At 36.9% G+C, this 24389-nt stretch overlaps 1 protein-coding gene across 1 annotated transcript in view; it reads left to right on the top strand.

The window, feature by feature from the left end:
• Nucleotides 1-13712, top strand: part of PLAA (phospholipase A2 activating protein) — a 36121-nt gene extending 22409 nt beyond the window's left edge. The window contains exons 8-14 of the mRNA XM_049771073.1: nucleotides 1410-1567; nucleotides 2361-2580; nucleotides 4311-4385; nucleotides 7103-7171; nucleotides 9939-10040; nucleotides 11080-11244; nucleotides 12985-13712. Of these exons, the coding sequence (XP_049627030.1) occupies nucleotides 1410-1567; nucleotides 2361-2580; nucleotides 4311-4385; nucleotides 7103-7171; nucleotides 9939-10040; nucleotides 11080-11244; nucleotides 12985-13550 (1355 nt within the window). The 3' untranslated portion in view covers nucleotides 13551-13712. The remainder of the gene's footprint in view (nucleotides 1-1409; nucleotides 1568-2360; nucleotides 2581-4310; nucleotides 4386-7102; nucleotides 7172-9938; nucleotides 10041-11079; nucleotides 11245-12984) is intronic.
• Nucleotides 13713-24389: the final 10677 nt, after the last annotated feature.

The raw sequence follows: 24389 nt of genomic DNA, 5'->3' as shown, positions 1-24389 counted from the left end.
TTTTTTACCATGGTGATATAGGGGCCCAGACTAATTGAAGCCAGTACCTTCAACTTGTGCCTTCCATGGTTACCTGATTATAGATTTTTATCCACCAGACAGGGCTAGAAGGTAAGGTAGAGGATGATTAATTAGTCTTCAAACTGACATTTATCATTTGAATCTAGATTTCATTGGTCATCACTCACTGTGTAGCTTTCAATTACTACAAGATACAAGAAGGTTAAATTATGCTCTATCAAGCAAGACATCTCTAGCTGTCTTTTGGAATAGGATATGCATCTCTGGAGCTGCCTCTTAAGGACACAACAGCGCCAATTGACCAATATTTGTGTGAAGGGTATTATATATAGCAAAGTTAGCCAGGGCAAACTCCTTGGCTAAAGTGGAACAGTGGGATTAGGGAAAGAGTACTGGACGATGAGGTCAGAAGTTAGAGAGTGAATATACTGTATTTGACCTTTTATAAGCTGTAACTGACTGAGATGGATGGTCACACAAGAGTTTCCTTAAACTTCTCAATGGATTTCTGTAGTTTCTGGGTTAAACATAGAGTATACTGGGACTATTGAGTCAGTTTGTCTGATCACTAGTGGCTTGTATTGGTCGATCGTGTTGGGAATGGAGAGATGAGTTGGTTTTCTAGATACACTTTAAAGATAGAACTGACAGAATATGCTGAAGCAGTTGTGTGTTAAGAGCAAGCAAGTAATCAGATTCATTTATATGGATATATATTTTTTCAGCTGAGCAGCTAGAAGAATACTCATTTACTCACAAAATACAAAAAGACATTTAAGAATAACATATTATTTTTAATAGCCCAACTTATTTGTTAGTTAATAGTATTTTAGTAAAATTTCTTTCATAAAGTTTTAAGGCAGGAGCTAGCTCAGTGGCTCAGCACAGGCTTTGCAAACCTGTATGTCTGCAAAAAAAAAAAGGTGGGGGGGGGGGAGAATACAGGAGACTTGTATGTTCTATTCCTGTACCACAAGGTCTCCTAGTATTTTACAGAGCAACTGAAAATGACCCCAAAAAGGATAAAAATATAAAATATAATTATTGTAAAGTTTCCCTTTAATCATTTTATATTTTTTTTTATCATTTAGGATGTGTTTACTTTTTTATTTCTTGGTGAAGCAAGATATTTTTTATTGAAACTTACTTAGGAAGTTATAATTAGAGAGAAAGAGAGAAGTGTGCTTGAAAAACAAACCTTGTTTTGCATTTTTGTTCACTTTCTAGTAGAATTTTAATTAAAAATATGTTTAATAAAATTTTCTTTAAAGCCAAAATATATATTATTCTGTTGTATAAATATTTATATGAATTTTTTTCCTAGCTAAATATTTCTGAAATTTACCCCTGTCATTCTATCTTTGATTCACACATTTTTTTATTTTAAGGTTCTAGAGAAGGTCAGACTCGTCTAATCAGAGATGGGGAGAAAGTTGAAGCCTATCAGTGGAGTGTTAGTGAAGGAAGGTGGATAAAAATTGGTGACGTTGTTGGCTCATCGGGTGCTAATCAGCAAACTTCTGGAAAAGTTTTATATGAAGGGAAAGTATGTTGTCTTTTATTTTTTCTCCACCTTTATCATTAAATATATTTTCTAATGTGTGCAATACCAGCTCTTGGTGGGTGGGGCAGAAAAATCATCCAGGGGACCTTGTAGTAGGGAACACTTTCATTTCTTTAAAGAAGGTAGATTGCTAAGGGACTAATGAATAATAATAATTTATGATGAGATGGTAGTATGCCAAATGAGTTTGGGAACCTCTGTCTTAAAGCAGTAAACTAAAGGCTTTCTTTTCTGTTCATCTGCACAATTTATTTGCTTGAAGGGATTTTCTTCCCTATTATAAGCAAACTTAATATAACTTTTTCACTTATGGAGAGCTACATTAGATAGGCATACTTATTTTTGTCTAGGAATTATGCTATTCCCCAATCATTGGGTATAGGAGTGTGTGTCATCTTTTGTCTAATTCTTCAAGGATGTGCCATAGTTAACTCGACAAGAAATGAGGGATGCTGACAATTTTCATGTTTTATTGACTGAGGCATGGTAATGACTAATACAAGACCCTGAAATCAGCTACTGAAATATTTTCTTTTGCCATGGAATTAAGATGTAGCCTATTCCCAAACTTCACCTCTAGTGAAATAAGAATTTTATAGCATATGCAGATAGTTGCTATTATTCGTTATATGCTAAGTAGGATTTAACATTGCACTATGAACACTTTTGAAACAGTATAGTTGTTAAAGTCCGTAATGCATCTGTGTATATGTGTCATTAAAATATGAACAGATAAATTAATAATCAATTATCTCCTTTTTATATTTGTTTTAAGGAATTCGATTATGTTTTTTCAATTGATGTCAATGAAGGTGGACCATCTTATAAATTGCCATATAACATCAGTGATGATCCCTGGTTAACAGCATACAACTTCTTGCAGAAGAATGATTTGAATCCTATGTTTCTGGATCAAGTGGCTAAATTTATTATCGATAATACAAAAGGTCAAATGTTGGGACTTGGGAATACCAATTTTTCAGATCCATTTACAGGTAAGGTAGGATTTATATTATATTAAGTGTTCCATAAATGCTGATTTTTCTCCCCATTTTAGATGCATTTAATCACTCCTTAGAATTAGCTGCTTGTTTAAAAACAGTAAGATTTCACTCTGACACATAGTTTTTGAGAATTCCCAAGCAGGTCTCAGGAGGCCATTGGGTCCCTCCTGGCAAGTGTGGGCCAGTGGTTAATGGGTTTATTACTTAGATATTTGTATTAGAAAGACTGAATATGAGGACAAAGAGATAGTGTAGGAGACAAGACACTTGCATGTGAATTACTCAGGTCTAGACTCTGGCTCCACATATAGTCCACTGAGGACCACCAGGAGTAAGCCCTAAGTACCTACCAGTATGGCCCAACCCCTCCAATCTACCAAAAAACAAAAGGCATGATTAAAATATTGCATAAGCTATTTTTCATAAGATATCTGATATTAATCAGTTTGCTTAGGAAATATAACAACTATTTGACCTTTTTTTGTGTGTTCTTTGAAACTAAAAGAATCTTTACATCTATCTTTATATAGTTACATTTGATTATTTTCCTAGAGGTTCTAACAAAACATTCATGTACATAACACAATTTTAAGTGTATACTTAGAAATCTGTGTAACTTGTGCTTATAGACATTTTCTTCACTACTTGGTAAGCTTTGGTAGATGCACTTAGTCTTCCCTTTTGGATCCAAAGTATTGAATGTACCTGTTTGACACATGAATTAACAAATTCAGACTTTTAGAAATGATAAAAAAGATTATCGTTTCATGCCTGTGGCTTTTATTACAAAAACTATAGCAGGGAGCTGGAGAGATAGCACAGTGGTAGGGTGTTTGCCTTGCATGCAGCCAATCCCATATCCCCCGAGCTAGCCAGGAGTGGTTTCTGAGTGCAGAGCCAGGAGTAACCCCTGAGGCTGCCAGGTGTGACCAAAACGAAAAACAAAAAACACCAACAACAGAAAGGGTCTGGAGGGTTGGCGCAGCAGTAGGGCATTTGCCTTGCACGCGGCTGACTAGGATGAACTGCAATTCGATCCCCTGGCATCCCATATGGTTCCCCAAGCCAGGAGTGATTTCTGAGCACACAGCCAGGAGTAACCCCTGAGTGTCACTGGGTGTGGCCCCCCAAACAAAAACAAAACGAATGTTAAAAAAAAAAACAAAAAACAGTAGGAATTCTAGAGTATTAGAAATAAAGTATATAGGACCCGGAGAGATAGCACAGCGGTGTTTGCCTTGCAAGCAGCCGATCCAGGACCAAAGGTGGTTGGTTCGAATCCCGGTGTCCCATATGGTCCCCCGTGCCTGCCAGGAGCTATTTCTGAGCAGACAGCCAGGAGTAACCCCTGAGCATCGCTGGGTGTGGCCCAAAAACAAAAAAACAAAACAAAAAAAAATAAAGCATATAGAAATAAGGGTTCCTATATGTATATGTTATGTAGTAAAGACTGGACTTGTAAAATCTCTTTATAGTTTAATTCTTAACCATATTAATATTTAAGTGAAGGACCTAGGACAAATGTGTCAAAGTTAAGATGGAACTTTGATTCTCACTGAAATTTTAATTTCTCACTAGTCTTTCAAATTAAACGATTTCCAAGATTTTTATTCTATTATGTGACGGTCTTGCTCTTCTGTTTTTTATCAAAATTCTTACTGTGAGCTTTTTGCTATTTGTGGAATTTAAATTTTGGCCTATTTTTTTCTTTGTGTGTACAGGCGGTGGTCGGTATGTTCCTGGTACTTCCTCTGGATCTTCTAACACAGTGCCTGCAGCAGCAGACCCTTTTACAGGTGAGGTGCAGTTTTGATTTAATTCATTTGTGTGATAGTTGTATAGCATTTATATGGCTTTACAGTTTGGATCTAAATCATAATTGATGATTCTCTAGATTGACAAATCTCCTTTAACTTCTTGATTTTTGCTTTTTCCTGGGGGATTTTGTAGCTTTCCTCATGACTTTAAGTATTAATAAGCTCATCATTTTCTTCAGTGGTACTTTTTGCCGAGCAGAGTAGTTAAAAGCATAGGTATTAAGAGCGTAGGAGTCAGACAGACTTGGTACAATCTCTGGCTCTACCATTTACTTGCATTGAGAAGTCGGCAAGTTGCTTAACCTGTCTGAGCCTATTTTTTTTATCTGTGAAATTAGATAATAGGGGAACCCATCAGCCAAGACACAGCATGAGTGCTATCACTGGCGAGCTGCTTCACGAACAGAGGAGCCATGTGAATCCCTGATACTGGATGCAGCAGTACAATCAAGAAGTCTGCCCAGGCATATTTTGCCTTAGCCTGGAAGGAGGCATTCCACACAGCAATCCAGGATTAGTCTTCCTAATCTAAGTTATTAGTGGCCTTCATGAAGCCCTGGAACTGTTGCTGTATCTCCTCAAAGTGACTTTATTTACCAAGGTATGCATGCCTCGGCATCACCAGTACTGGAAAAAAAATGTCAGACTTGGACTTCATTGCAGCCGAAGAATTCTTTATTTTCAGAATAGCTTTTGGTATAATTTGTGATGCTGAGGTTGGATCTTCAGCCAGCATTCCTGAACAATACGCCAAATTTGGAAAGAATTCATAACATTTGTGGAGTCTGTTAAATTTCCAGATTCTCCTAAAGTGACAATGTGCAGTTTTATGTCAACCATAAATTCAACTAACACACAACCTTGAGTCAGTTGTGAAATACTGTCAGTGAATTTCCTTTCTCCTTGAATGAATTGATAGCTCAGATGAAAATAGTTGCACCCTGTGCATTGGCTACCATTATCCTACAGTAATCAACTATCAAGCTAAGTGTTGTGATGGTACTATGACTATGAAGCTATGAAGCAAATCTTGGATAACAGTACAATTTGAACGGATAGTAAGGACATGAAGAGTAGATAGAGGATGGATTTCTCGATCAGCATATTCAGGCACAGTGATGCTCTAAATTTAGAACAACCAAGTTCCTGAATCTCATTGATGGCCTTATTTTTTGACCAGAAAGAATATACCAACCTTCAAACAATACCAACAAAATCAAGAATACTCCTGAGCTTCATAACTGGAGCATGTCTCATTGTTACACACAATGTCAGTAATTCAGAAGGTAGAGTGATTATGTTGATAATGCAAGGTAGCATACTACTTTTTAAGAGAAACATTAGAATATAGGACAATATAGAATATAGGACCACACTATAAAAATAGCAGCACCTACTATATTGGATTATTATTAAAATTATATGGTTTGATATATATAAAATGTTTAGCAAAAATCTGGAATATGTAAGCTCTCAATATATGATAGCTGTTATTAATGATGTTACTCCCCCCAGTTTTATCAGTAACACTGGGGCCAAAAGGTTTTCCTATCTGGCTACAGCTTAAGGTCAATGTCCTAATTCTCTTTTTTCCCCTGATATATGTCATTCTCAAATATCTTTAAGTCACTTGAGATGCCTTTTTAAATACCTGACATAAAGTCATACCCATTGAGATTATACACATATTCGTGAGGATTTTGAAGTATTGATACATTGATCTTCACTTGAGTATGGTTTATTAAGTAGTTCTACCAGTGAGTTTTAGAAGTGAAGCCACTAGGAAAACCACTAGGTTATTATGATATGGGCAGCTTCTAAAAATCTGTGTGTTGACCAAAGACTAATTCCAGTGATCAGAGAATAATACTTGGGAAAATGTTAAACAGCATTGCCATATAGTGCCTTTAATGCCTTGGTTATTCACCTTATTCTTCTAAAATTGTGTGAATAATAATCTATATCATGACTGAATATGTGCATATGAGAGAGTTTGTGTTCTAGTTATTACATAGAAAAAGCTCGGCAAACCCACTTACTTTGTTTTTTTATTCTTTTAACTAATCTTGTTTGTGTTTGGTATTTTCTGCTTGAGTTACACCAGCAATACCAATTCCTAGATACTAAACCTAGAGGGTCTAAATATTATATTTATAGCTTTCAAAATGACTCATTCCTTTTATTCTCAAAGACTAATCTAGGCTTTGAACATCTTCTAATTTTTTCAATCCTTTTTTGTTTTTAAGTAAGTTTCTCAATCTAATTAGATAACCAGTTTAATCTCTGCTGTGAGAGTAGGCTTCTGCCATAGTAACCCAAATTGTTAACTTGTCTCACTTCTGCCAGTCCTGCTTGCTTGCTAGCAATTCCTTTGCCCTTAATGCACTAGGATAGTGTTAGATTTTATTTGTTATTCTCTTTAATTTCGCACTAATCCACGAATGTTCTTGTGATTTATTAAGCATGTATAATGTATGAGACATTTAATGTTTATTTTCTCATTTCAGAATTACTTTTTTGACTAACAGTTTTGAGTACCTTCAGAGCATTTGACTAGATTAAATGTATATAGCCTGCTCTATATAAAATACCATAGTTGGAATAATATGAAATAACTTATTCTGTATTTAAAAGGGAATACTTTGAACCTTGTAATACAGTTACCTTTGTTTACTAGGAGTATTATTGTATTTTAGGTAGTGGTCGTTACGTGCCTGGTTCTGCAAGTATGGGATCTACCACAGCTGGAGTTGACCCATTTACAGGTATATAACCTTTGTTTCTATTCATTTTGTTTTTTCTTTAAAAAAGGGCCAGAGTAATTTTCAGCAAGTAGGGTGTTTGCCTTGCATGCCCTGACCTGGGTTAGATCTTAAGCTCCACATGGGATTCTCGAGCCCTGCCAAGAGTGATCCTTAAGGGGCCGGGCGGTGGCGCTAAAGGTAAGGTGCGCCTGCCTTGCCTGCGCTAGCCTTGGACGGACCGCGGTTCGATCCCCTGGTGTCCCATATGGTCCCCCAAGCCAGGAGCAACTTCTGAGCGCATAGCCAGGAGTAACCCCTGAGCGTTACCGGGTGTGGCCCAAAAACCAAAAAAAAAAAAAAAAAAGAGTGATCCTTGAGTACTGCCAGATGTGATCCAAAGCAAATTGGCCCCCAAAATGTATGAAAACTTCCATTTAATGAAAGACTGAAATTGGTGTCTTTCTTTGGGGACTTTTTATATAATAATCAGATAAATCAAGACCAAACTTCTCAACCTGGCTTCTTTAGTTTTCTCAGAAATTTATTATTTATTACACATTTGGAAGAATTTTTTTAGAAATACTTTGGGGCCAGAAGAGAGTACATAGCTTTGCATGCAAGAGTTTCAAGTGTCTGATTCCCAGAATTACAAGTCTCCTGAGCACCAGTACGATGAGCTGAGAGTAATGTCTGAATAGCCCTTGAGTAAGAAACAAAATGAAACGAAACACAATAAAAGTACTCCAGTGGTCTGGAATGATCTTCAGTGGTACAAAACTCACCTTTTAGTATGAGTTCGTGGGTTCAATTCTTGCCATTTTAGGAAATAAAAGTTATAAAAGCGTTTTTGCTTCATCACAGAACTTCTCAATTTAGGCTTATATTGTGCTAGATTTAGACCATAGCAAAGGTAGTTTATAATCTTCCCGTGGGAATCATCCAGGATTGAAAACAAACCTGGCATTCTACTCTAGTATCACAGGTTTTCTGTTTGTTAATTTGTTGGGAAAGAATTGATGGGAGTACTGTGGAAGAGGGATTGTTTTTTGTATTTTGGGTTATTCCTGAAGCTGGGCTCAGGAATCATTCCTAGCAGTAATCGAGGACTATAGGAGGGGTCAGGGTCAGCTTCATTCAAGGTAAGTGCCTTATATGTGTACTATCTCTCTGGCCCTTGCTGAATTTTATCATGTGCCATTTTAAGTTTTGATATAGAGAGAGCGAGATATAACAAGAGCTCAATGAAAGATAGCTCAGTGGTTTTAGGTTGTGAGTTAGTTCAAACTCCCTTACTATTTGGCCCCACAAAAGCATTCCTTTTGTTTAGGAACCTCTATCAGAAAGGGCACAGAAGAGGCCAGCACGGTGGCGCTAGAGGTAAGGTGTCTGCCTTGCCAGCGCTAGCCTAGGACGGACCTTGGTTCGATCCCCCGGCGTCCCATATGGTCCCCCAAGCCAGGATCAACTTCTGAGCGCATAGCCAGGAGTAACCTCTGAGCATCACTGGGTATGGCCCAAAAACCAAAAAAAAAAAAAAAGAAAAAGAAAGGGCACAGAAGATAGCTCATTGGGTTAAAGAGCTTTATTAAAGGTTTTGATTCCATTGCCACCTGAAGTGATGACATCCAAACAGCTTCAAGTTTTTAAAAACCCTGATAAGGGGAATGGGAGGAAGGAAATTTAAAACATGTATCAAAAACTAATACTGTGGCTCTTCCAAGAATATATAACTTAAAGGGTCTTACTAAGATGTTATTGGAAAGGATTTTTGACCAATGCCTACTGAATAATTGAAGTTAGCAATAAACAAAGAAAATTCAGTATATCTTAGAGGAGCTTGGAAATGGAAAATTTCAGTCATTTTGCTTTCTTTTATATTTTATTCACTTATTTTGCTGGAAAGTTCTTTTATAAAAATATTTCTATGTATAAGGTACTATATTTGTTTCTATGTTTTTTATTTTTAGGTTACACCTAGTTATGCTCAGGTGTTACTTCTGACTCTGTACTCAGCAATTACTTCTGGCAGTGCTTAGGGGATAACATATGCCTTTGGCCCCACAAAGTTTTTGCAGGGTTTTTTTTTTTTCTCATTTCTTTGTTTTTGTTTTTGGGACACATAGGTGGCACTCAGGAGTTATTCCTGGCTTTGTGCTCAGAAATTATTATTGGCAGGCTTGAAGGACCATATCAGATGCTGGGGATCAAACCCTGTTGGCCACATGTAAAACAAATGCTCTATCTGTTGTGTTATTGCTCTGGCCCCTAATTTAATTTAAAAATTATTAAAGAAATATGATAAGAAATTGGTTGGAGATACAATATAGCAGGTAAGGCATTTGCCTACACAAAGCTAACCCAGATTTTATACCTAAACATGACAGGAGTTATCCCTCTATATAGAGGCATGAGTAAGCCTTGAGGACTGCCAACTACAACCCAAAAACAAACAAAATTTGAAAGACATTAATTTGTATTTAAGTTCAAGTTCTGTAAGCTTTATGAGAATAAAAGATAATCTTGTGAATAACTTTTCTGAGATTGACTGTTCTTTTATGGGTTCACAGAATAATTATATATCATAATAAATGGGAAAAGTTAGGCGATTAAAATTAGACTGTGGGCCAGTGTTTGCCTTGCATGCAGGCATCCCATATGGTCCCTGAGTCTGCCAGGAGTAATTTTTGAATGCAGAGTCGGGAGTAACCCCTGAGTGCCACTGGGTATGGCCTCAAAACAAACAAAAAACACTGCTTAAGATTTTCATCAGTTTCTCTTCTGAAAATAGGAAATAGTGCCTACCGATCAGCTACATCTAAAACAGTGAATATTTATTTTCCGAAAAAGGAGGCTGTCAGTTTTGATCAGGCAAACCCTACACAAATATTAGGTAAGTGTACTTCAATAAAGTAGTTTTCTCACATAGCAGGCAGGAGGAGAGGGAGTGGGCGAGGAACTGAAGACATTGTTGAAGAGAAATGAACACTAGTGAAGGGTATTGGACACTGTATGACTGAAATTCAATCATAAGAAACTTTGTAACTATCTCATAGTGATTCAATTAAAGAATTTATTAAAAAATGAAGTCACTAATAATTGTAAAGTTGGCAGAAGGTAATTACAAGTTATTAAAATTTCATAACTTTTCAGGGGCCTGAGGGATAATACAACAGGTAGGACACTTCTCTTGCATGCGTCTGACCCAGGTTCAATCCCTGGCATCCCTAAGTATGACCCAGTGTCATTCCTGACCTTAGAATCAGTAGTAACCCCTGAGAGTTACCTGTGGAGTGTGGCCCCAAAACAAAGTGTTAAATTTTTTCTCATTGGAACAACGAAGTTAAACTCTATGTGGGTGTATATGACATGATTCTATTTGAAAAATCTTTTTTTATTTGTTTGTTAGTTTTTGTGTTTTGGGCCACACCCAATAATTCTCAGAGGTTACCTCTGGCTCTGTACTCAGGAATCACTCCTGGCAGGCTCAGGGTACCATATGGATGCTGAGGACTGAACCCTGCTTGGCCATATACAAGGCAAATACTCTCACCACTGCACTCCAGTCCTTTAAAAAGCTTTTACAATTATTGCAGATATAATGTACTGTCTTACTGAAAGAGGCTGCAGAGATAGCTCAGGTAGTGCATATTAGAATCCAAGGGCCTCAGGTTTTATCCCAATCAATCTGCCAGGTTTAAACTTGGAAAAGCTCACCCAGTAAGAAAGGGTCCTGAGTTGTGCTACAAGCAACGCCATATCACTAGGCCCTTAACCAAGAATAACAGGTGAGGATCCCTGACGTCCCTGATTCCTCTAAACATGCCCATGAGCCTTATCTTTAGCTTATCATATTTTTCATGATCTTTATTGAATTATATTTATAGAAAATGTCAGTAAGAGAATTTTGAAGTTTTGGTTTTCGGTTGTAGGTAAATTGAAAGAACTTAATGGAACTGCGCCAGAAGAAAAGAAATTAACTGAGGATGACTTGATTCTTCTTGAAAAGATACTGTCTCTAATATGTAATAGTTCTTCAGAAAAACCCACAGCACAGCAACTTCAGATTTTGTGGAAAGCTATCAACTGGCCTGAAGGTATAGTGATTATTTTTCTATGTCAGTAAAGGTCTAGAGAGATAACACAGGGGCTGAAGTGCTTGACTTATGTGATGCCAATCCTGTTTGATCTCTACCATACATATGATCCCTTGTACCCTGCCAGGAATATCATCAGTTGTGGCCCCAAACCAATAAATACAATGTGAACAAAGTGCAGAAAGCACATTTTTACATATTTAACAATATTATTGGTGTTTCTAAATTAGTAAAATTTAGACCAAGTCACAATTCACATTGTAATAGATTTCATAGATATCTCTTCTACTGTAATTTATGCTCTTATTTGATTACATGTCATAAGAGAATGAAGAGGGGCCAGAGCGATAGCACAATGGGTTAGTGCATTTACCTTGCACATAATCAACCTGGATTCAATGCCCGGTATCCCATTTGGTCCTCCAAGCCTGCCAGGAGTAATATCTGAGCACAGAGCCAGGAGTAATGAAGGTCACCATATGTGGCCCCAAAACAAAAAAAGAATCTGAAGGTAATTAATGTAACCATACATATGCCATTGTTCAGAGCATTTGTGAGTGAGGTATACAAAAAAACTCTGACCATTTAATTCTAGGATGTGGATATGTGCTATAAGTTTTTTGGCTTTTTTTTTTCTCCTGCTGAGGATCATAAGTATTACAGCTATTTGTATTCTGGGGCCATGTATTTTTGGGGACCTAACTCAGGGCCTTGTGCATCATGCATGTGTAAACTCTCTGGCCCTACTTACTTTTTTTAACTAAATATTAAATTTTCATCCAGGTGTGTCTTTTCACTCTTGGTGGTCTCTTATTTTTTTATATAAAGAATACATAATTCCTAGTTTCCTTATTTTTACTGCTGTTAAGTATGTTAGTAGGGGCTGGTAGGGCATTTGCCTTGCACATGGCAGACCTGGGACGAACCAGGTTCAATTCCTGCCAGACCCGTATGGTCCCCCAAGCCTGCCAAGAGCGATTTTTGATTACAGAGCCAGGTGTGGCCCCAAAACAACCAACCAAACGAACAAAAATACTGTTTAGTAGATTCAGGTGATATCTAGTTAATTCTTAGAACAATTTTTTAGTCTATGTTTTGAAATTTTCTTTCCCTTTAGGTGGGGGTGAGTTTTAGGCTACACCTGGCAATGCATGATCCAGAGGTGATAGTTGGTAAGGGACCATCTGTGTGGTACTGGTACTGGGATTCAGGCTGGGGGGATGACTGTGCAAGAGCCAGTGCTTTAACTCCTAATAGAACTTTTCAGAGCCATGTCCTGTGTTCATTTTATAAGGGTTTGTGACTAGTCACTGTGTATTAGATTATTTAGTAACTCAAGAATATTTACATGTTTTTTTAACTTTATTTTTGGATTTTGGTTCACACCTGGCAGTGCTTGGGGGCTACTCGTGCTGCCTCAGTGCTCAAGTGCCAGGGACCAACTCAGTTTTCCTGCATGCAAAACACGCACTCAGCCATTGATTTTTTTCGTTGATCTGTTTTTTTTTAAAGCATGTATGAACCTGTGGTAATAATCTAGTTTCTACAAATAGGAAAAATCAGCATCTGTTTCACAAGCATAAATATTTTATAAGGCCGATACATGGTTTTTTCTAACATTTTATGAAATAGTAATATGTTCGTTTTGTAACAAGAAAATAAAATCCTTAAAAATGGAATAATAATCATAGGAGTTTTCTGGATTTTTATAAATATTAATGATTTTTTTCTTTTTAATAGATATTGTCTTTCCTGCACTTGATATTCTTCGGTTGTCAATTAAGCATCCCAGTGTGAATGAGAACTTCTGCAATGAAAAGGAAGGAGCTCAGTTCAGCAGTCATCTTATCCATCTCCTGAATCCTAAAGGAAGGCCAGCAAATCAGCTGCTTGCTCTCAGGACTTTTTGCAATTGTTTTGTTGGCCAGGCAGGACAAAAGCTCATGATGTCTCAGCGAGAATCACTAATGTCTCATGCAGTAGAGCTGAAATCAGGGAGCAATAAGAACATTCACATTGCTCTGGCTACATTGACCCTGAACTATTCTGTTTGTTTTCATATAGACCATAACATTGAAGGGAAAGCTCAATGCTTATCTGTAATTAGTACAATCCTGGAAGTTGTACAAGACCTCGAAGCCACATTTAGACTTCTTGTGGCTCTTGGGACACTTATCAGTGATGATACAAATGCTGTACAATTAGCCAAATCTTTAGGTGTTGATTCCCAAATTAAAAAATATGCCTCAGTTTCAGAACCAGCTAAAGTAAGTGAATGCTGTAGACTTATCCTAAATTTGCTGTAACAGTGGGGAAGAGGGCAAGATTTTAAATTGATTAGTTTTTTCTCACATTTTACATAATTGATGACAAATGATAAAAGGCAAAATGCGTGGATTAAGAAAAATTTCAAATATTGTAATGGGGAGGGGGAAACAAAAATATAATAAAATTTTTGCACTGATGAACTGTGAGGTTTTCCTGTGTAATATGGGTAGGGTTTTGAGAGTTTGGAGACAAATTAAGAATGAATTATAATCAGCAACATGGGGTCATATTTACTTAGTTGCACAGGAGAAGAAAACAGGACTTTTATTTATACAATATAGTTTTTTCTGCTTATGTGCCCTAAACTATTGACTGTTATTCATTGTCTCTGATTTCTGTTCTGAGTGTATTCATTTCTGGTTTCCTTCAATAGTATAGATAGAATTCAAGGTGATATTTTATGGTGACTCCTTTGCAAAAATTTTAATTAAATGTGTTTTATATTATATCCTATATAATTTATAAACATAATTTTATAAATAGAAAATCTATTTACTTGATAGCACATTTTTAGATGAAGTACAAGGAAATTACTAAGTTTTATGGGCTGTGCATCAATTCAGATGAAACATCAAATTAATTTAGATAGATAATGTGACTCCAATTAGCCTTCATTATTAGAAGTAACTACTATTCATTACACTTTTAATTTTTGTTTGTTTTTGGTCATTTCCATGTTATTAAAGGGAGTTTGGACTGTGTTGCATTTTATTAGAAAGTGATGTTAGAGAAGTTCATCAATTGATGCCATTTGCACATCCAGAGCCTGCCTTCATATGATATTAGTAGTTTTGAGCCCCTACGGCGGTCCTGTCAGTGTGTTTATCATTTTGATGTTAAATTCTCAAAACCACTTTAGTAAAGAGTGATGATAGAAGTTTTTATGAAAGTAAGTATAATATAATGAATTATGGTAAGAGATGGGGAGGAAACTGTATGGAACTGCTATATTTTCAGGAGAACAGAATCACAAAATTATATCTGACAGCCTAGCAACTAATGTAATGGTTGGAAAATATTCAGGAAAAAAAGTTTTGAAACCTCAGAGACAAGTAGGTAAAATACAAGAGGAATTTGCACTTTACTATATATTAAATTGTGATTTTCTGGTCTGTAGTTAAACTTTAGACACTTTGTAATTTCAATAGGATCCGTGGTTTACTTTTTTTTGAATTGAGATTTAGGTCATCAAGATAGGATTAAAGAGCAAAATTAGGAGTTTGATTCAGGGACACCAGAAACAAGTGTACAGTGTGTTGGGCACTTGTCTTGCACATGGCTGACACAGGTTAGATCCCTGGCACCCTATATGTTCCCCTGACCCCCATCAGAAATAAGTCCTGAGTATTACCAAGCATGACCCCAAAGCAAAGTTGAGCATCATCCTTCTAGTTCTATTGCATTACACTGCTTTATTGGGTCTAGCATGTGATTGCTAGGACAAGCACTTTATTCAGTATTTTAGAAAGATTGGGTATCTATGAATTATAAATCTTGGTTAAGATTGAATTTACAGTGGGTAGTGTATATAGCTGACCTGTGTTTGATCCCCGAGCACGCAAAAAAAAAACAAAAAAAAAAACCTCAAAATACAATTGCTTGAAAGAATACTCTGGTTTCAGTAGGACTCTGTAGTTTTATGATTTTTTTGTTTTTGTTTTTTTTAATTGGGATTTAGGTGGTAAAATAGGATTAAAATGTAAGGGATTTGGCTTGAGAATTAGTTCAAAGAGCTTACTATTATAGGGGGATGCTTTAGGGTGGGTCTTATTATTTGTTTTGTTACGTTGGGGCCATACCTGGCAGTGTTCAGGTTACTCCTGGTAGGCACCAGGGACCATATGGGATGCTGGGGATTGAAATCAGGTCGGCCACATGCAAAGCAAATGCTCTGCTTGCTGTGCTATAGCTCTTGCCCCTAGTATTTGTTTTTTATACATGAGGACTGAATTCTATTCCTCACACTACATTATGTCTTGAGCATGGCCAAGAGCAATATCTGAGCACCTCAAAGTGACCCAAAATAAATGTTTTTAAAAAGCATTGGTGAGTTGGAATGTTAGTGCAGTTGGTATTGCTTCACATGCAGTGAATCCTGCTTCAATCCCTGGCATCCCACATGGTCCCCTCAGCCTGTCAGGAGTGATTTCTGGGTGTGGAGCCAGGAGTAACTCTGGCCTCCCCCACACCCCAGAAAAGAATTTTGTTTGACAAGACACAAAAAAACTAAAATTGCCTGTAATCCCACCATTTTTAATACAATATGCTTCAATGTTTTGTGGCTTATCAGTAGATAAGCAGCAAAAGATGTGTAAGCTTTATTGTTTGTTTGGTTTTGGTTTTTTTGGGTCGCACTTGGTGATGCTCAGGGGTTACGCCTGGCTTTGCACTCAGATATCATTGGGGGACCATATGGGATGCCGGGGGATCGAACCGCAGTCCATCCTAGGCTAGCACCAGCAAGCCTTACCGCTTAGCGCCATTGCTCCAGTTCCTTTGTTTTAAGTAAATTTTATGGGATTATCACTTTAGTAGCTTGAGGTACACTTTTTAATTTATCACACCCAACTACCAAGGGCTTGCTCCTGGCTCTGCTCAGTGATCACTCCTTGTAGGTCTCAGAATTTTGGTTGACCATATAAAAGGCAAGTGCCTACCCACTGTTCTAACTCTGCCAAACCTTAATAAATATACTATACTATATCCTATTAATTAGCATTGTTTCCCATTTTCATGTATTAAGTAATACTGTGGTAAATTCCTTTTTTTCAATTCCTACTCTTCCAATGGTAAATCTCTAGTTCCTTAGGATACATTTATAGATGGGTCGAGTTAACTGTTTAGACTTAATACGTGTTGCCAAACGCCCTCCAGTGATGACTGTCTTGGTTAATATCCTTCATGTTGTATTTTAAGTTACCTGCAAAAGAACTAGTAATTACTGTCTCTTTTATAAGAATTAACCATACATTGATTATTTTTCCCTTGTGCCTAGCTGAGAACAGTGCATAAAAAGCAAATATAAGAGCAAAGGATAAAAATTTATATACCTCTCTTAAATGATGGAAGAATTGTAAAAACAAAATTAAAAGAAAAACAAACCCTTGGGATATAATTTCCTTAGTAGTGGTATATGTGTCTGAGACTTTTGTGAAAAAATATGTAGAGGATTATTTGCAATGTCTCATCTTTAGACATCACTTTTTTATTTTTCAGTGCCACACCCAGAAGTATTCAGGGCTTACTCCTGAATCTAAAATTCAGCAATCATTCCTGGTATTCCTGTGATTGAACTTGGTTTGGCCACTTGCAAGGCAAACATCCGATTTACTGTACTCTCTGGCCCTGCTTCCTAGACATCTTGATATAAAAAGTTAATCAATTGAGGGCCCGGAGAGATAGCACAGTGGCGTTTGCCTTGCAAGCAGCCGATCCAGGACCAAAGGTGGTTGGTTCGAATCCCGGTGTCCCATATGGTCCCCTGTGCCTGCCAGGAGCTATTTCTGAGCAGACAGCCAGGAGTAACCCCTGAGCACTGCCGGGTGTGGCACAAAAAACAAAAAACAAAACAAAACAAAAAAGTTAATCAATTGAGATTAAGCAATATTATACCTTTTAAAAATCTTTTTTTTCCAATTTCTAATGTATATTTTTCTGTAGAAAATTATACAGTATCCCAGTCTGTTGTCTGGAGATATTCTGCATCTCATCATGGAACTCACTGATGTTTTTCCCTTAACTAGGTCTTCCAGAGAGTTTCAATTTCACCTACCAAACTGTTTGGTTCTATTATTGCTGTTTGTAGTTTCTTCATTGCTGTTATTTTACCTTTGTGCTTTGTTATTTGTTAATTTCTCTTTTTTTGAGCTTAAAAATCAACATTTCCTTTTTCAAATCCTTATCAGAGAGATTATATAACAGATTCTTACTGGTTGAATCTTCAGGATTATTAGGTTCACTCACTAAATATGGGTTTCTCTTTCCACTGCTTTCCCAATGTGAATTCTGCAGACTGGAGTAGTTTTTAATTTGTTGATGTATTGTTAGGTGATTAAAGTTAGGATATCTTTGTTTGCTCTTAGTCAGATATGAAAAACTGGTGATCCTAATCTGGGGTACCATAATGAAATGCTGAGTAACAAAACAGTACCCCAACATGATATTGTAATGTCTTAGTTTTGGGCAACCAGGCTGGGCAGTGCCAAGCCAAGGTAGCTTGCAGCCTTTCCTTTGCAGCAGGGGAAGGGTCCTGACCTGGGGAGTGAAATGACCATTTTGAGTAACAGGGCTCTAACAGCATGATGCCTCCATTTCTTGGGTCCAGGGTTGCATGGAGCTGAAATCATGTGTTAAAACCTTTGCCTGAACAGGGGTTGGAGACAGTATAGCAGGTAGGGTGCTTGCCTTGCAAAAAGTGACTAATATTTCATATAGTCCTCTGAGCACTGCCAGGAGTAATTCTAGAGTGCAGATCCAGGAATAACCCTTGAGCACTTTCGGGTATGGTCCCCAAAACAAATTAATAAAAGCTTTGGATGTACAATAATCAACCACAAACTTCTATATGCACCTTTTAAGAATAAAGGTATTTTAAAGAATATTGTTATATATAACTAAGGTATCAGAATTAGTAATTTCCTAATATCAGGTATATTCAAGCTTCATTGCTAACAATTTTTTTCTTTTAACTTTTTTTTAAATATAATTAACTTAAGCACTGTAGTTACAAAATTGTTCATGATAATTTGTTCACAAATAATTTTTAAATAAATTTTATTAATATGCTAGGAAAACTAAATTTCCAAGAAGCTTCGTAATTAAGTCTATAAAGGAAATGTTTTTAGTTACCTAGTTATATTTTCTATACTTTCTTTTATTAAATTTTTTGTTTCGGGCTTCACCTGCCATGCTCTGGGACTACTCCAGGATCTGTGCTTAAAGGTTGCTTCTGGTAGTGCTATGGGACCATGCAGTGCCAGGATACAACCCAGTCCTCTTGGATAGAAAGCATGCCCTCTAGTCTGTTTGTAATGCCCCCAGCCCCTCTCTCAGGCTTATTCTTGGTTTTGTGCTCAGAATTTACTCCTGGTAATAGAGGACCATGGGATCATATGTGTGTGTGGAGCCAGCAATTGAAACCAGGTTGACTACATGCAAGACACACACTTTTCCCGTTGTACTACCACTTTTGCTCTGGCCCATTTTATTATCGGGCTACATGTAACAATAGCCTGTGGCGCTCAGTAGTGCCAAATCTGATTTATTTACTCATTCTAGGTAGGCATGCACTTTACCACTGAGCTGTCTCCCTAAGCCTGTGTGATTTCTTAATCTAGAATAATTACTGTATATACTCAAGTATAAGCCTAATTTTTACCCTAATTTTTACCCCTAATTTTACCCTAAAAACTGGGAAAACAGTCACTTGACTATAAGCCAAGGTGGAAAATGCAGCAGCCACTGGTAAATTTCAAAAATGAAAACACCCAAAACAATTACAATAATTGAGGAATCAGGTTCAATGTTTTTCAATATTGCTGAAGAAAAATTAAACTAGTAACAATATCTTTAAAACTATAAGTAAAGTGCAGAAAACTGTAGCTTAACAGATCATCAAGCTAAATCACAAAGGTTAAAATCCTGCAAAACTGGATTCCTCCTCCTCCTCCTCATTTGTATGTCCAAACAGAGCTTCAGCTGTATGTGATGTGAAGGTATCAGCATAGACATTGTCATCATCACTGAGTTCGCAGATATCATCACTGCTGTCAGTCTCATACAAAGCGCAGAATATTGTGGGTAAAATAGTTCAGTGGCTGGGGCCCGAGTCATGGAACAAGAAGTGGTAGGGCATTTGCCTTGCACGTGCTAACCATGGTTCGATACCTGGCCGGCCCATATGGTCCCCCAAGCCAGGAGCGATTTCTGAATGCATAGTCAGGAGTAATTCCTGAGCGTCACCAGGTGTAATCCAAAAAAGCAAAACAAACAAAAAAACAACAAAACAAACAAAAACTGGCATACAGTTTAGTTCAGCTGCCTACCTCTTCAGCTCAGCTGCGACTGTGGACACAAATTTTGTGCCAGAAAAACTCGGCTTATACTCAAGTTATACGGTTCAATAAAAATATAAACCAGGGACAAAGCTCAAAGGACTGCAGTTATGATTTATTTGTGGGAGATCAGAATTCAACGTCTGGAACTGCAGAGAAGCACTGTGAGTAGCACCTGAGCACCATACATTGTGGCTCAGACTAAATGAAGATATTGAATTTAAAGTCTCTAGTCCAGGCTGGAATGTTAAGTACTTCCATTTTATATTTGTAAAACATATCTATATCAACCCTTTCACCCTGTATTAATAACCTATTACTTCTTAACAAATCACCCCCCAAACTTTGTGATTTAGCACAGTTTTAATTTCATATTTCCCATAAAGAATCCTGGTGACTAAGATTGGGGAAGGGGACATTTTCCTTTTTTGTTTTTTGGGCCACATCACAGCGGCACTCAGTTATTATTCTGAAAGTCATTCCTGGCAGTGCTTGGGGATCATATGGGATTAAACCCAGAACAACCACATGCAAGGCAATGCCCTAACTTCTGTGTTATTGCTCTAGCCCTGAAAGGGAGCATTTTTCAAATTTAGTTAACAAATTCATATTTGTTATGTTAATTATTCATATTTGTTAGGTTAATTAGCCACCCCATATTCTAGGTGGCTAAAGACCAGTAGCAGGCTTCTGGGTTTTTTTTTTGTTTGTTTGTTTTGTTTTTTATAGCTGGTTGCTTCATCAAAGCCAGCAAGGGCATGTCTGAGAGGAGGACCAAAGTCAAATACTAAAAACATGATATCCCTTTAACATTATGGAGTTATGTTGGTTGGTAGCAAATTACTGGAGGGGGAATATATTACACAAAACAGCACCAAACAAAAGGCTCATTAGGGACTGTTGGAATCATCGTGCCACAACTATTTCCTATAAAACTAAAATTTGGACTAAAGACTTGGTTAGATTGAGATTATACTATTATGGTAAGAATACTTCATAGGGGACTGAAGTGATAACACAGCTGTAGAGCGTTTCTCTTGCACATAGCTGACCTGGGTTTGATTCTTGGTGTCCTGTATGGTAGCAACACTATTCTATCAGGAGCATGTGTGGTGCATATAGGAAGAACACTGGGGATTTAAGTTAATGGTCATACTCTTAAAAGGTTGCATGATAAGCACTCCAAGCCAACATACTATCCAAGTCCTAGAAAACATTTTTTAGAATTTCATTATTTTGTATCTTTTTTTCCTAACTTCATGTTTATTATTGAAGTGATGATCAAGTTGTATTTGTTCAATCACTTTAAAATTAGGGTGCCTATTTTTGGAGTACAGGAAAAGGCCAGTATCTGTTTTTTTGTTTGTTTGTTTGTTTTTTGTTTTTTGTTGTTGTTTTTGAATACAGAAAAAGGCTAGTATCTTGACATGTCAACACTTACCATGAAGAAAAATAGTCCTCATAATAAGGTAGAGATAAGGAATCCTAAAGAAGAGAAGCTGGGGGCAGTTTGGACCTATAACACAGTGGTAGGGTGTTCGTATTGCATGTGGCCAACCTGGGACAGACCCAGGTTGGATACTCAGCATCCCATATGTTCCTCCAAGCCTGCCAGGAGCGATTTCTGAGTGCAGAGCCCAAAGTAACCCAAGTTCCTCTGTGTAAGTCCCAGAAACATCCTCTCTACAACATAAAAGAAGAGAAAGCTGGCTAAATCATCTAAAGTCAGGTAGTCAGATACTGATTCTAGGAATTATATTGTACAGAAAAGTTTGCAACAGAACTTTAAAAAATCAGTTAAGCAGTATTTAGAGAACTAATGTTAACTATATGGCATGTATTAATTCAGATTTTGCTGTTAAAACTTTTAAAGAAGAAATCTATACATGAAAACCAACAATAATGAAACTGGATAAGAGGATTAATAAATAATAACTAACTGCATGCTGGTATAAAAATAATTTATGATAGCTATTTCACATTATTCAAATTATATTGACTAATCATGTTATCTAAGTTCAACAGAACAGAAGGTGACTATAACATAGTCTACCTCATTAAGGTAATAGCTGAATACAAAGAACATTCAAAAGGAAAATAAAATTAGATTTTCTTGTGCCATATCTTTAAATTTCCACTTTAGCTGAGGCTGGTTGAAGGTCCCAGTGACTTTTGAAGGTGGGGAGGTGGGCCACACATGTTAGTGCTCACAGGTTACTCCTAGATCTGTGCTCAGAAATCGCTCCTGACAGGCTTGGAGGACCGATCGAATCTGGGTCCATCCCAGGTTGGCTACATGAGAGACAAATGCCCTACCATTGTGCTATTGTTCTATTCCCCCGATTCCCCCAATGACTTTTTAATGTTTTTATTTAAACCACAAATTGTAATCTATAAAGTTATTGATAGTTTGATAGTTGGGTTTTAGTCAGACAATGTTTTAGGACCAATCCCAAAAGCAGTGTCAACCTCTCTCTACCAATACTCTGAGTTCATTCCTTGCAACCACCCATCCCAGTCTGCCATCATAAAGGCATATTTTAAATTTTGGTTGTTAAAGTTTGGGCCTCATAATTTTATTGTTGTTGATTCTAACTTGTATATTTAGTTCTGTCCTTTCTTAACACCACCAATGTACCTGAAACCTGTTTGTTCTTATCCCCCCATCATTTCAAATCTGTCTTTCTCTTTATCTTCCACTCAATTTATTTTCTTCTCCTCACTATACTCTGGGACCTAGAGTATTCTTGACAACCTTCCACTTAAACAATTGTACTTCTTCATGCAGTAAATCTGTATTTGTCCTTCTTCTAGCTTACTTCATTTAACATATTTTCAGTTCCATTCATGTTGAAGCAAATTGCATGATTACATCATTCTTTACAGGTATGTAATATTCCACTGTATATATGTACCACACCCTCATGAACCACTCATTTATTGTTGGACAACTGGGTTGATTCCAACTCTTGGTTATTGTACTGAGTGCTGTGATGAATAGTGGTATGTATACATCCTTTTGAACAAATATTCTTTTGTTCTAAGGATACCCAAAAGCAGAATTGATAGATCATCTGGCAGTTTGACTCTAAATTTACTGAGAACCCTCCATATGGTTTTCCAAGGAGAATTGATGGGACTTCCTTTTTCACCACATTTCTGCCAACACAAAATTTTTCGAGTATTTTTTTATATTATGTGCCATCCTCACTGGTGTAAGATATTATCTCATTGTTGTCATGATTTGGATTTCCCTAATAATAAATGATAGTGATGATGATGAGCTCTTTTTTTGGTTGTTGTTGTTGTTGTTATTTTTGAATTTTGGGTCACACTCCATGGTTCTCAAGGCTTTCTGGCTCACAAATCACTCCTGGCAGGTTCAGGAGACGATATGGTATGCCGGGTATTGGGTCAGCTGTGTGCAAGGTAAATGTCTTTCCAAAGGTACTGTCACTCTGCCCTAATGAGCTTTTTTTTTTTATGTCCCTGTTGGCCATCTGTTGGTCTTCCTAAGAGAGATGTCTGTTCATTTCCTCTTCCCAATTTTAATGGGATGTTTAATCACAGGATTAAGCTTTGCAAGTACTTTGCATATTCTAGATGTTAACCTTTTTTCTGATGTGTTGAGTGAAAATATTTTCTCCCACTCAATTAGCTGTCTTTTAGTTTTAGCCTGAGTTTCTTTTGCCATACAGAAACTTTTTAGTTTGATGTATTCCCAGGTATTTAGTTCTTATGGTTAGCCTAGAAATTCAGAGACCCTAGTAAGTGTACAAGTTAATTAGAGTTAAAGAAATACTGTGTAGCAACCAATGGCAAAAGTAATAGCATTCATTTCAGTTAGGAGTTATAAAATTGGAATTGTATAACTATGGCTGGATTCCTCCTTCATATCTGCAGAATAAGGACTCTATGATTAACCTGACTAGCAATAGCAGGGACAAATTGGTTCCATTTGTCTTCTCTTTCTCTTGGGACTAATGGTTTAGCCTGAGTCACAGTGATGCTAAAGTGTTAAGTCTAATATATCTTAAAATTTTAAAGACTTTCTTGTTCTGACTGAATATCTTCTAACATATTCTTGAGCAACAATAGTCATGATTGTTTCTAGATGAAGGAAATTTTATTGATTGCCTTCATCATGACAGTGCCAAATTACTTCACAAAGGATATGATTATAAAGAGGAGTTAAAAGCTGGAGCTACTATGAAATTTAACACTGTGATGATATAAAAAGAAACTGTGAACTGTAAACTTATGAGTTCAGAATTTTTAAAACAATGAGCTTTGCATGTACCAGGAATTGTATTAAATCTTGAGATATGAAGCTATATAAAACTTGTTCTTTGACAAAGAGAATTGACACAGTATTGCAGAATGTATGTATGGAATAGTACCTTCAGTTAAGCTATTACCAGAACCAGAGTGATAGTACAGTGGGTAAAGCATATGATCCCCTGAATCCCATATCCTCTCAAGACCCCACCTTCACCATCAGTGACTCCCGAGAGAGACGAGAAACCTCTGAGTACCACTGGTTGTAGCCCAAAAATAAACAAATATAAAAGTTAGGTTAACTTGTAGGGAGGACGAACTTTAATTTGATCAGGATTGCACATGGGATAATGTGAAGAGGTTTTAAATAAGTAATAAAAGTTGAATTTTAGATGAAACAGTGTAAGAGAAGTTGAGGTTGTTGAACATGCTTATATGATTTCTAGTAAAGATATGGAGCTGTACACCACAAAGAGTGATGAGTTT

This window comes from Suncus etruscus, chromosome 1 (genome assembly GCF_024139225.1).
Source record: "Suncus etruscus isolate mSunEtr1 chromosome 1, mSunEtr1.pri.cur, whole genome shotgun sequence".
Classification (NCBI taxonomy): Eukaryota; Metazoa; Chordata; class Mammalia; order Eulipotyphla; family Soricidae; genus Suncus; species Suncus etruscus.
This window is presented reverse-complemented; position numbering and strand designations above follow the sequence as displayed.